Source organism: Macaca thibetana, chromosome 15 (assembly GCF_024542745.1).
Source record: "Macaca thibetana thibetana isolate TM-01 chromosome 15, ASM2454274v1, whole genome shotgun sequence".
Lineage (NCBI taxonomy): Eukaryota > Metazoa > Chordata > Mammalia > Primates > Cercopithecidae > Macaca > Macaca thibetana.
Window position 1 is genome coordinate 74,235,001 of NC_065592.1, and position 12,807 is coordinate 74,247,807.

Consider the following 12,807-nt stretch of genomic DNA (forward strand, 5'->3'; position numbering starts at 1 on the left):
GGGTAGAGACCAAGGTTAGTAAGTAAACAGGCTAGTGATAAGCAACCGAAGTTAGAGAGTAGACATGGGCCAGGTCATAAATGGTAAGGGCTTAGATTTTTATTCTAAGTGAAATAGGAAGACATTAGAGAGTTTCAAACAGACAAATGATCTAATTCAGGCCTTTTTAAGCTCACTCTGCTGCTATGGGAGAAAGGATAGCACATGAAGCAAAGAGACTAGTTAGATATCTGTTACAGAAGTTCAAGGAAGAGATAGTTGTTTGGGCTGGGAGATGAGAATGAAGAAACATTAAGAACTGTCAAAATCTATTGATGTAGAGTATGTGAAAGAACAAAAGAACTGAGGATGAAGTTTAGCTTTTTGGCATAAAATGATTAGTTTTTGGCATAAAATGAAGTTTAGCTTTTTGGCATAAAATGATTAGTTCTATTTAATGAAGACTAGGGGAGGAGCAGGATTTTAGGGAGTTTGTGGAAATCAAGAACTCCATCTGGACTAATTTTGTGATGCCAGTCCACTAAGCAATTGCACATAGGAATATAAAGCTCAGGGGAAATTAGAAATGAAGACATAAATTCAGAACTATTAGCTTCGTATTTAACATCTCATAATTGGATGAGATCATCTAGGGAACAAGCATAGTTCCCTAGCATAGAAAAGAAGTGGATAGTGCTTTGGGGGTTAGGGTGGGGGCCTCTGAAATCTGGTAGGTGAAGGGAACCCAGTAAGAGACTAAGAAGGAAAGGCCAGTGAAGTAGGTAGAAAAATGGGATTATATGATCTCAGATCTATAAAACAGAGTAACCAGCTAAGCAGTTGAGTAAGGAATGAGAACTGACCTTTAGGTGTAGACATAAAAAGTGTCTGTGAACCTGACATAAGCAGATACAGTGGAAAGAAAGCTAGACTGGAGTGCAGAAGTATGAACAGGAGAGGAAATTGAAACAATTAGTAGAGATAGCTCTTGAGAATCTTTGCCATGAAAGAAGCAGAGAATGGGGTAGACAGCTGGTGGAGAAATGGGATCAAGGGAGGTTTGTGTGTATTTTGAAAATTCAAGAGATTCTAGAATGCTAATGAGAACGATCTGGTAATGGTAACTTGGTAAAATGGTAACTTGGGAGAGGGATTAACTGAAGAAGTGAAGTTTCTGGAAAGACTGTAAGAGCAGGTGAAAGAGTTTGTATTTTAGAAAAGCAGAAATATGTCATCCACTGAACAAGAAGGAAGGAAAATATGAGATTTCAGAAGAAACAGTTATTAGTGATGGTAAAATTCAGAGTGTGATCATATAAGGTAGTAGTAGGAGGTAAAAGGAAGAAGATATATCCTTTCCCCCTTTCTCTCACCTCTACAGCCTCTGTCATAATACAGCAACAGCCTTCCCAACAGGTTAGGGAGAGATCAAAAGGAACAATCTATTTTTCACAGATACCAATTACCCACTTGTGACATCAGTTATTTCTGACTCAGTCGTCCTTAAAAATGCTCAACAGTAGCAATATGGCACACAGTTTAAAAAGAAAAACCCTCCTCAACATGGTATTAAAAGGATTAACTTTGGACACATTTTTCCCAGTCTCTTTTCTGATAACTTCTTTTTGTAGTTATCACTATGCCATAAGAGAAGAACAGATTTTGGCAAGCATAACTGGAATCTTCTTCGATGTATCAACATCACAGGATCAAATACAGTAATCATATAAACTGCTTTGTTAGTGTTTAGTAAATGCTAAGTACTATTATAGACCATAACAAGGATATCTAGCATGGTTGGGGGTAGAGGACCATCCATAAAGGATAACCAGAGGAAGTCACATTTAACTGAAAAGCTGAAGGATTAGTATCATCTTGAAGTTAAGCAAAGAGGATAATGCTTCCAAGATAAAAATATGGCAAGTGTGACAACCTGGAAAAGAACATGGCTTACTTAAGGAGTTGAAAGATATTTAATCTGGCTAGAGTGTAGAGTATTTGGGGAAATGAAAGAGGAAAGTGGTAAGAGATACAGGCTGGAGAAGCAACTAAATATCACACTAAATATCACTCCTGTAAGGCAACATAAACCCTCTGAAGCAACGAAGCAACACAATCAGATTTGCGTTTTTGAATGAACCCAGACTCTATTATCAGAGAAGAAACTGAAGGGATTAAAAAATGGAGCAAGTGATGGTTCAGAAGTTGTTACAGTAATTGAATAAAGCTATGAATGCTAAGTAACCCCTGGTCATAACACTTTAAGCACTTTTATATTATGTATCTTTAGAAATCTACTTTTGGTGGTTCAAATACATATTTCATGTTTAATTATTTACATAGCAAGAACAACAACAACAAAAACCTGATAATCATACCAGTATTCCTCTTCTGGGACTTTATCCAAAGGTGGATTCAGACAGTAAATATGATAAGCCACATTACATTCATCACACAGAAGCTGCATGTTGGGTTCATGTTTCCCACCACATACACGACAGGAGCAAGAATGGCATTTCTTATCTGGGTCTCCACCACACAGGTCACATTCAGGGTCATTTCGCCCTATTAAGAACAAAATTATAGCAAGCCTAGTCTTAAAACATTTTTTGTATCTATGAACCGCATAAAGAAAAGTCTGTGGAAACAGCATTATTTTTTATTTTTTTATTTTTTTTGAGATGAAGTTTTGCTCTTGTTGCCCAGGCTGGAGTGCAATAGCGTGATCTTGGCTCACTGCAACCTCTGCCTCCCAGGTTCCAGTGATTCTCCCGCCTCAGGCTCCCAAGTAGCTGGGATTACAGGCAGGCGCCACCATGCCTGGCTTTTTTATTTTTTAGCAGAGATGAGGTTTCTCCATATTGGCCAGACTGGTCTCAAACTCTTGACCCCTCAGGTGATTTGCCCACCTTGGCCTCCCAAAGTGCTGGCACCCGGCCAGCATACAGCTTTTTTTTTTTGAGACGGAGTCTCACTCTGTCACCCAAGCTGGAGTGCAGTGGCCGGATCTCAGCTCACTGCAAGCTCCGCCTCCCAGGTTTATGCCATTCTCCTGCCTCAGCCTCCCGAGTAGCTGGGACTACAGGCACCCGCCACCTCGCTCGGCTAGTTTTTTGTACTTTTTAGTAGAGACGGGGTTTCACCGCATTAGCCAGGATGGTCTCGATCTCCTGACCTCATGATCCGCCCGTCTCGGCCTCTCAAAGTGCTGGGACTACAGGCTTGAGCCACCGTGTCCAGCCAGCATACAGCTTTTCTAATGAAAAGAAAGGAACCAAAAAGAATAATCAAGTGTGAGGCTTTAAAAATAAATGCCTGAGGCCAGGTGTGGCTCATGAGGTCAGGAGTTCGAGAACCTGGCCAACACAGTGAAACCCCATTCCTACTAAAATTACAAAAATTAGCTGGGCTTGGTGGCAGGAACTTGTAATCCCAGCTACTAGAGGCTAAGGCAGGAGAATCGCTTTAACCTGAGAGGCAGAGGTTGCAGTGAGCCAAGATCATGCCATTTTATTCCAGCCTGGGAGACAAGAGCAAAACTGTCTCGAAACAAAAAACAAACAAACAAAAGCCCCACCATGAATGAAAAGACCTAGAATCTAATTCTATCTCTGTTACCAAATGTTTGATATCAAGCAAGAAAAATCTGTAAAATGAAGAGGTACAGCTGCATTCTAACCTTCTAATGTTTATATAAGCCTCATTTATTACCTCCCAGAAATTCAAGGCTCAATCAGCACTATAATTCTAAGACTTTACTTGTGTAAAAATAAATCTCATTATTAAAAACTAAACGTGGGTGGCTAACAAAATTACAGAAACAGGCTTTTTCTTTGGACAGAATCTATAACAGAGGAAACAACAGGAAATCCATCAACAGATAAAAAGACAATGCAGTATATACATATACAACAAAATATTATTCTGCCATAAAAATAATAGAAACCTTTCATTTACAACATGGATGAAACTCGAGAACATTATGTTAAGTGAAAGAAGCCAAGTACAAAAGGACAAATGTGACATGTTCTCTTTCATATGTGGGAGCCAAAAAAAATTGATCTTGTGCAGGTAAAGAATAGAATGATGATGGTTATTAGAGGCTGGGAAGGGAAGTGGGGCAGGGGATAAAGAAGGGTTGGCTATAAGGTGCAAAGATACAGTTAGAAAGAATCACTAAAAGAACAGATTTGGAATGTTACCAACACACACAAAAAATGATAAATGTTTGAGGTGATGAATATCCCAATTTCCCAGATTTGATCATTACACATTGTATGCCTGTATCAAAATATCACATATACTCTTTAAATAACTACAACTATTATATATCCATAATATTTTTAAAATAAAGAATAGCAATAAAATACCAAGATAATACATTTCTTCAAAAATAACATTTTATCATTTGGGAAAAATTCATTACAACAAAATGAATCTTAGATCAAAACTGTTGTCTTGAAAATAAATTTGTATGGTCTACACTTTTATACTTCCTTCCAAGTTATTCACTGACCAGTACAAATAAAGTTCAATAATGTACAACACATACAGTCTAAGCCCAAAAACAAAAATCCATACTTAAAAACTTTCCATCTGCAAACGAAAGAGGATGGGCTCCAGGTTTCTCAATCTTGAAGATTTCATCTACAGATATTATCTTGCAATCATTTAATGTTCCTTCAGAACCCCTGTTTAAAAAAGGAAGAAAGGTTAACTTCTGCCAGCAAAATCTAAGGTATATAAACAAATAACAACTAAAAGTCAGTTTGGAATCTCACTGAAATCTGCCTATCTATAAACTGAGATTAGAGCTATTCCAATCATTCTGAACTATTGTTTTCAATAGTAGGAAAAGTCCATAGTGATTAGTTAACATAATATGAGAAAAAAAAATACAGGCTTCATTAGTTTATCCGGTAAGAAGTAGCTATCTTGTAAATTTAAAGACTGGGTAAAATGGTATTCTGTCAATTACAATGGAAGATTTAAATAATTTCCTGTTACATCTGTGTAATATTAAACCTTTCTATCAAGAAATAAGGTATGTTTTCTGTTAGTTTTGTCCTTTGGTAGAATTTTAACATTTCTTTTATGTAAGCAATATATTTTCATATACTTTTGTGAAAATGTAATTACATGGGATAATTCTGTAGAATTTATTTTAAAAATCTAAAAAAAAAAAATTTCCAATAAATAAAATTTCTAGGCAAAAATAAGATACCCTTTTCATAAAGTCTTTCATACTAAACCATACTTGTCAGACTCAATTCATATTTGTTTGTATACACTTCTTCAAAGTTTCCTACATGGGTGTGGATTTGTACATTTCTCCATTTATTTATTTGTTTGTTTATATTATTTATTGAGATGGAGTCTCGCTCTGTCACCTGGCTGGTGGTGCAATCTCGGCTCACTGTAGCCTCCAACTCCTGTGTTCAGGCAATTCTCCTGCCTCAGCCTTCCAAGTAGCTGGGACTACAGGCCTGCACCACCATACTCGGCTAATTTTTTTTATTTTTAGTAGAGACAGGGTTTCACCATGTTGGCTGGGCTCATCTCCAACTCCTGACCTCAGCTGATCTGCCCACCTCGGCCTCCCGAAGTGCTGGTATTACAGGCATGAGTCACCACGCCCGGCCTATTTCTCCTTTTAATCTGTTGGCTTTTGCTTTATTAGGTATAGATTTAAGAAGGCTACATCTTATTGAGTAGCTTATCTCTAATAATGCATTCTGAATCAAAAGTTTACTTTCTTTTGGTTAGCACTTGCTTGAAGACTTTTTCCATCCTTCCACCTTTTTTTAAAAAACTTTCAATGTCAAATATATACAAATGCAGAAAACTCCATAAATGCATAGCTTTGAACCAATTATCAATATACACATCCTTTGTGACCACCAACAATGACAGAAGACAGAGGAATATCAACTGCCTCAGAAACCCTTACCTTGTCCCCTCACAATGACAATTTTGTGTCCTTCCAAGAGTTATATTTACCTTAATTTTTTTCATCATGTCACTTGTCTACCTCCCTAAAACAGTTTTGCCTGTGTTTGAAAAGTCTCTAATCTATAAATCCACATGCCATCTCTTTCCTCCTTGAAATCTGTTAACAATTCCAACCATTTGTCCTAAAGTGTTTCTCACAGTCTTGATTTTTGATATTTGCATTCCCAAAGTATGGTTCAAACAGTTTTTCCTGTCATTCATATTTCTTGTACATTGGTAGCTAATCTGGAGTGTAGGTCAAAAATCTTTAAATAAAGTTTTATTAGAACTTAGTTATGCCATTTGATTTTTGTATTATCTATGGCTGGTTTCATGCTGTAACAGCAGAGTTGAGTAGTTGTGACAGATCATCTGGCCCCCAAGTTAAACTATTTACTATCTGGCTCTTTACAGAAAAAAAAATATTGCCAACTCCTGGGCTAAAGACTCAGTCTCAATCAGATTTAGGCTCATTTTCTTGGTAAGATAATTTCATAGGTCTATTTCCATCAGGAAGCACCTAGTTATTTGTCTCTTTTCCTCTCATAATGGCAGCTACTAATGCTCAATGCCTACATTAATTCATTGGGGATTAGAAAATGTTGATATTCCCATTCTATCATTCCCTTCTCATCTCATTTACTTGGCACAATTTTATAGAGAAATGACCTCATTAACTAGTTGGTGACCCAGTAGTATAGCTCATATAACAAAGATAAAATGCTGATTCAGCAGTTTTAAAAATAAATCATTCTCTATCAACTTCCATGGTGACAAGCTTTTTTGTGTTACTATAAACTCATGGATTTAAATATATTTGGTATGTCTCAACCAACTGTATTTTTCTTATCAATGTTCAAAACTGTCTCATCTTTGACCAGTGGGAGCTTCCAGTTGACTCTCAAATCCTTCTGACAAGAACTTAGCAGACTTGTGGGATTCCTTATTTGCATGACAAGATATTCCGGGTTCATCTTGCACATTTTCTGCCCCCGGCGAGGAGTTTCTTTCAGTGGGAAAGGTATTTTGAGACCATAGTTAGGCACTAGGAAAGCTTACTACAACTGGGTTGATTACTGTTTGTAGCCTATAAATTTTAAACATACACATTAATATACACACTCAAACACAGAACATCTCATGAGTTCATACTAACAATTTGTATTCAAATTCAGGGCTAAAGGATATTTACTTTATTAAAAAATTATGTATCTTTGTTTCTTTTTCCCCCAACCAGAAAAAATCTAGTTCTTAAGGATACCAGAATTAGAACACTACAAATACTCCTTTGCTTTATCCCACATTACATGCAAGACATTGTTGCCAGCTGTCAATTACTGAAAATAGTTTAAATTTTTTGCATATATTCCTTCCATTTTTTAGTTATAATGTAGCTGTGTCAGGTCATAAAGCCAGTACATACTACACTTTCTCCTTTATGTTCAATTAGTCCTGGTTCTAAATGCAGAAATATTTTAAATATTGAGCACAACTCTTTATTTCAAATTATCTTCAGTTATCTCGATTGTTTGAACCTAGTTCTCCTGAATATTCCTTAGGAAGGCTTCATCAGAACAATACTCCCGCAGTTCTTTAAAGTTAATGACAGTTTGTCTGTAGCTGTTATACTAAAAGCTACTTTGGCTAGACTTAAAATCCTTGGCTCTCCTTGACTCATGCTTTTCTGGAATGTTTTCCTTGTTAAGTATGTTATACTGTTCCTTACTTTCTCACTCTAACTTCACATAAAATTTAACATCAATCCTTTCCTTTTGCTTATTTTCATCAATTTCCTGAACCCTTTAAAGGGTCTAACTTCACTTTTTGCTAGCAGTCATAGATCACACTTTTTATTATTATTATTATTATACTTTTAAGTTCTAGGGTACATGTACACAACATGCAGGTTTGTTACATATGTATACATATGCCATGTTGGTGAGCTGCACCCATTAACTCGTCATTTACATTAGGTATATATCCTAAATGCTATCCCTCCCCTCTTCCCCCTCGTGACAATAGGCCCCGGTGTGTGATGTTCCCCTTCCTGTGTCCAAGTGATCTCATTCCCACCTGTGAGTGAAAACATGCAGTGTTTGGTTTTCTGTTCTTGCGATAGTTTGCTGAGAATGATGGTTTCCAGCTGCATCCATGTCCCTACAAAGGACACAAACTCATCCTTTTTTATGGCTGCATAGTATTCCATGTTGCATATGTGCCACATTTTCTTAATCCAGTCTGTCACTGATGGACATTTGGGTTGATTCCAAGTCTTTGCTATTGTGAATAGCGCTGCAATAAACATACGTGTGCATGTGTCTTTATAGCAGCATGATTTACACTCCCAGTGATGGGATGGCTGGGTCAAATGGTATTTCTAGTTCTAGATCCTTGAGGAATCACCACACTGTCTTCCACAACAGTTGAACTAGTTTACAGTCCCACCAATAGTGTAAAAGTGTTCCTATTTCTCCACATCCTCTCCAGCACCTGTTGTTTCCTGACTTTTTAATGATCGCCATTCTAACTGGTGTGAGATGGTATCTCATTGTGGTTTTGATTTGCATTTCTCTGATGGCGGGTGATGATGAGCATTTTTTCATGTGTCTGTTGGCTGCACAGATGTCTTCTTCTGAGAAGTGTCTGTTCATATCCTTTGCCCACTTTTTGATGGGGTTGTATTTTTCTCTGTTGTAAGTTTGTTTGAGTTCTTTGTAGGTTCTGGATATTAGCCCTTTGTCAGATGAGTAGATTGCAAACATTTTCTCCCATTCTGTAGGTTGCCTATTCACTCTGATGGTAGTTTCTTTTGCTATGCAGAAGCTCTTTAGTTTAATTAGATCCCATTTGTCAATTTTGGCTTTTGTTGCCATTGCTTTTGGCGTTTTAGACATGAAGTCCTCGCCCATGCCTATGTCCTGAATGGTATTACCTAGGTTTTCTTCGAGGGTTTTTATGGTATTAGGTCTAACATTTAAGTCTCTAATCCATCTTGAATTAATTTTCATATAAGGAGTAAGGAAAGGATCCAGTTTCGGCTTTCTACTTATGGCTAGCCATTTACTAAATAGGGAATCCTTTCCCCATTTCTTGTTTTTTGTCAGGGTTGTCAAAGATCAGATGGCTGTAGATGTGTGGTATTATTTCTGAGGGCTCTGTTCTGTTCCATTGGTCTAGATCTCTGTTTTGGTACCAGTACCATGCTGTTTTGGTTACTGTAGCCTGGTAGTATAGTTTGAAGTCAGGTAGCGTGATGTCTCCAGCTTTGTTCTTTTGGCTTAGGATTGTCTTGGCAATGCGGGCTCTTTTTTGGTTCCATATGAACTTGAAAGCAGTTTTTTCCAATTCTGTGAAGAAAGTCATTGGTAGCTTAATGGGGATGGCATTGAATCTATAAATTACTTTGGGCAGTATGGCCATTTTCACAATATTGATTCTTCCTATCCATGAGCATGGTATGTTCCTTCATTTGTTTGTGTCCTCTTTTATTTCACTGAGCAGTGGTTTGTAGTTCTCACTGAAGAGGTCCTTCACATCCCTTGTAAGTTGGATTCCTAGCTATTTTATTCTCTTTGAAGCAATTGTGAATGGGTGTTCATTCATGATTTGGCTGTCTGTTATTGGTGTATAAGAATGCTTGTGATTTTTGCACATTAATTTTGTATCCTGAGACTTTGCTGAAGTTGCTTATCAGCTTAAGGAGATTTTGGGCTGAGACAATGGGGTTTTCTAAATATACAATCATGTCATCTGCAAACAGGGACAATTTGACTTCCTCTTTTCCTAACTGAATACCCTTTCTTTCTTTCTTCTGCCTGATTGTCCTGGCCAGAACTTCCAACACTGTGTTGAATAGGAGTGATGACAGAGGGCATCCCTGTCTTGTGCCAGTTTTCAAAGGGAATGCTTCCAGTTTTTGCCCATTCAGTATGATATTGGCTGTGGCTTTGTCATAAGTAACTCTTATTATTTTGAGATATGTTCCATCAATACCAAATTTATTGGAAGTTTTTAGCAAGAAGGGCTGTTGAATTTTGTCAAAGGCCTTTTTGTCAAATGCCTTTTCTGCATCTATTCAGATAATCATGTGGTTTTTGTCTTTGGTTCTGTTTATATGCTGGATGATGTTTATTGATTTGCATATGCTGAACCAGCCTTGCATCCCAGGGATGAAGCCCACTTGATCATGGTGGATAAGCTTTTTGATGTGCCGCTGGATTTGGTTTGCCAGTATTTTATTGAGGACTTTTGCATCGATGTTCATCAGGGATATTGGTCTAAAATTCTCTTTTTTTGCTGTGTCTCTGCCAGGTTTTGGTATCAGGATGATGTTGGCCTCATAAAATGAGTTAGGGAGGATTCCCTCTTTTTCTATTGATTGGAAGAGTTTCAGAAGGAATGGTACCAGCTCCTCCTTGTACCTCTGGTAGAATTTGGCTGTGAATCCGTCTGGTCCTGGACTTCTTTTGGTTGGTAGGCTATTAATTATTGCCTCAATTTCAGAGCCTGTTATTGGTCTATTCAGGGATTCAACTTCTTCCTGGTTTAGTCTTGGGAGAGTGTAAGTGTCCAGGAATTTGTCCATTTCTTCTAGGTTTTCTAGTTTATTTGCGTAGAGGTGTTTATAGTATTTTCTGATGGTAGTTTGTATTTCTGTGGGGTCGGTGGTGATACCCCTTTGTCATTTTTTTATTGAGTCTATTTGATTCTTCTCTCTTCTTTATTAGCTTAGCTAGCGGTCTATCAATTTTGTTGATCTTTTCAAAAAACCGGCTCCTGGATTCATTGATTTTTTGGAGGGTTTTTTGTGTCTCTATCTCCTTCAGTTCTACTCTGATCTTAGTTATTTCTTGCCTTCTGCCAGCTTTTGAATGTGTTTGCTCTTGCTTCTCTAGTTCTTTTAATTGTGATGTTAGGGTGTCAATTTTAGATATTTCCTGCTTTCTCTTGTGGGCATTTAGTGCTATAAATTTCCCTCTACACATTGCTTTAAATGTGTCCCAGAGATTCTAGTATGTTGTATCTTTGTTCTCATTGGTTTCAAAGAACATCTTTATTTCTGCCTTCATTTCGTTATGTACCCAGTAGTCATTCTGGAGCAGGTTGTTCAGTTTCCATGTAGTCGAGTGGTTTTGAGTGAGTTTCTTAGTCCTGAGTTCTAGTTTGATTGCACTGTGGTCTGAGAAACAGTTTGTTATAATTTCTATTCTTTTACATTTGCTGAGGAGTGCTTTACTTCCAACTATGTGGTCAATTTTGGAATAAGTGCAATGTGGTACTGAGAAGAATGTATATTCTGTTGATTTGGGGTAGAGAGTTCTGTAGATGTCTATTAGGTCCACTTGGTGCAGAGTTGAGTTCAATTCCTGGATATCCTTGTTAACTTTCTGTTTCATTGATCTGTCTAATGTTGACAGTGGGGTGTTGAAGTCTCCCATTATTATTGTATGGGAGTCTAAGTCTCTTTGTAAGTCTCTAAGGACTTGCTTTATGAAGCTGGTGCTCCTGTATTGGGTACATATATATTTAGGATAGTTAGCTCTTCTTGTTGAATTGATCCCTTTACCATTATGTAATGGCTCTTATTTGTCTCTTTTGATCTTTGTTGGTTTAAAGTCTGTTTTATCAGGGACTATGATTGCAACCCCTGCATTTTTTTTGTTTTCCATTTGCTTGGTAGATTTTCCTCCATCCCTTTATTTTGAGCCTGTGTGTGTCTCTGCCTGTGAGATGGGTCTCCTGAATATAGCACACTGATGGGACTTGACTATCCAGTTTGCCAGTCTGTGTCTTTTAATTGGAGCATTTAGTCCATTTACATTTAAGGTTAATATTGTTATATGTGAACTTGATCCTGTCATTATGATATTAGCTGGTTATTTTGCTCACTAGTTGACGCAGTTTCTTCCTAGCATCGATGGTCTTTACACTTTGGCATGTTTTTGCAATGGCTGGTACCTGTTGTTCCTTTCCATGTTTAGTGTTTCCTTCAGGATCTCTTGTAGGGCAGGCCTGGTGGTGACAAAATGTCTCAGCATTTGCTTGTCTGTAAAGGATTTTATTTCTCCTTCATTTATTAAACTTAGTTTGGCTGGATATAAAATTCTGGGTTGAATCTTTAAGAATGTTGAATATTGGCCCCCACTCTCTTCTGGCTTGGAGAGTTTCTGCCGAGAGATCTGCTGTTAGTCTGATGGGATTCCCTTTGCGTGTAACCCGACCTTTCTCTCTGGCTGCCCTTAACATTTTTTCCTTCATTTCAACTTTGGTGAATCTGACAATTATGTGTCTTGGAGTTGCTCTTCTCGAGGAGTATCTTTGTGGTGTTCTCTGTATTTCCTGAATTTGAATGTTGGCCTGCCTTGCTAGATTGGGGAAGTTCTTCTGGATAATATCCTGCAGAGTGTTTTCCAACTTGGTTCCATTCTCCCCGTCACTTTCAGGCACACCAATCAGACGTAGATTTGGTCTTTTCACATAATCCCATATTTCTTCAAGGCTTTGTTCATTTCTTTTTACTCTTTTTTCTCTAAACTTCTCTTCTCACTGCATTTCATTCATTTGATCTTCAATCGCTGATACTCTTTCTTCCAGTTGATCCAGTTGGTTACTGAAGCTTGTGCATTTGCCACCTAGTTCTCGTGTCATGGTTTTCATCTCTATCAGTTCATTTATGGACTTCTCTGCATTGTTTATTCTTCCATTCTTTTTTCAAGGTTTTTAGTTTCTTTGCACTGGGTATATAGTTCCTCCTTTAGCTCTGAGAAGTTTGATCGACTGAAGCCTTCTTCTCTCAACTTGTCGAAGTCATTCTCTGACCAGCTTTGTTCCATTGCT

General features: G+C 37.6%; 1 protein-coding gene across 3 annotated transcripts in view; it reads right to left on the bottom strand.

Annotated features, from left to right (window-relative positions):
* UHRF2 (ubiquitin like with PHD and ring finger domains 2) overlaps window positions 1–12,807 on the bottom strand; it is a 97,155-nt gene that overhangs the window by 26,690 nt on the left and 57,658 nt on the right. For all 3 annotated transcript variants that reach the window (XM_050761699.1, XM_050761700.1, XM_050761701.1), the window contains 2 exons: window positions 4,561–4,670; window positions 2,358–2,544 (listed from right to left, as the gene is read on the bottom strand). In XM_050761699.1, coding sequence (XP_050617656.1) covers window positions 2,358–2,544; window positions 4,561–4,670 — 297 coding nt within the window. The remainder of the gene's footprint in view (window positions 1–2,357; window positions 2,545–4,560; window positions 4,671–12,807) is intronic.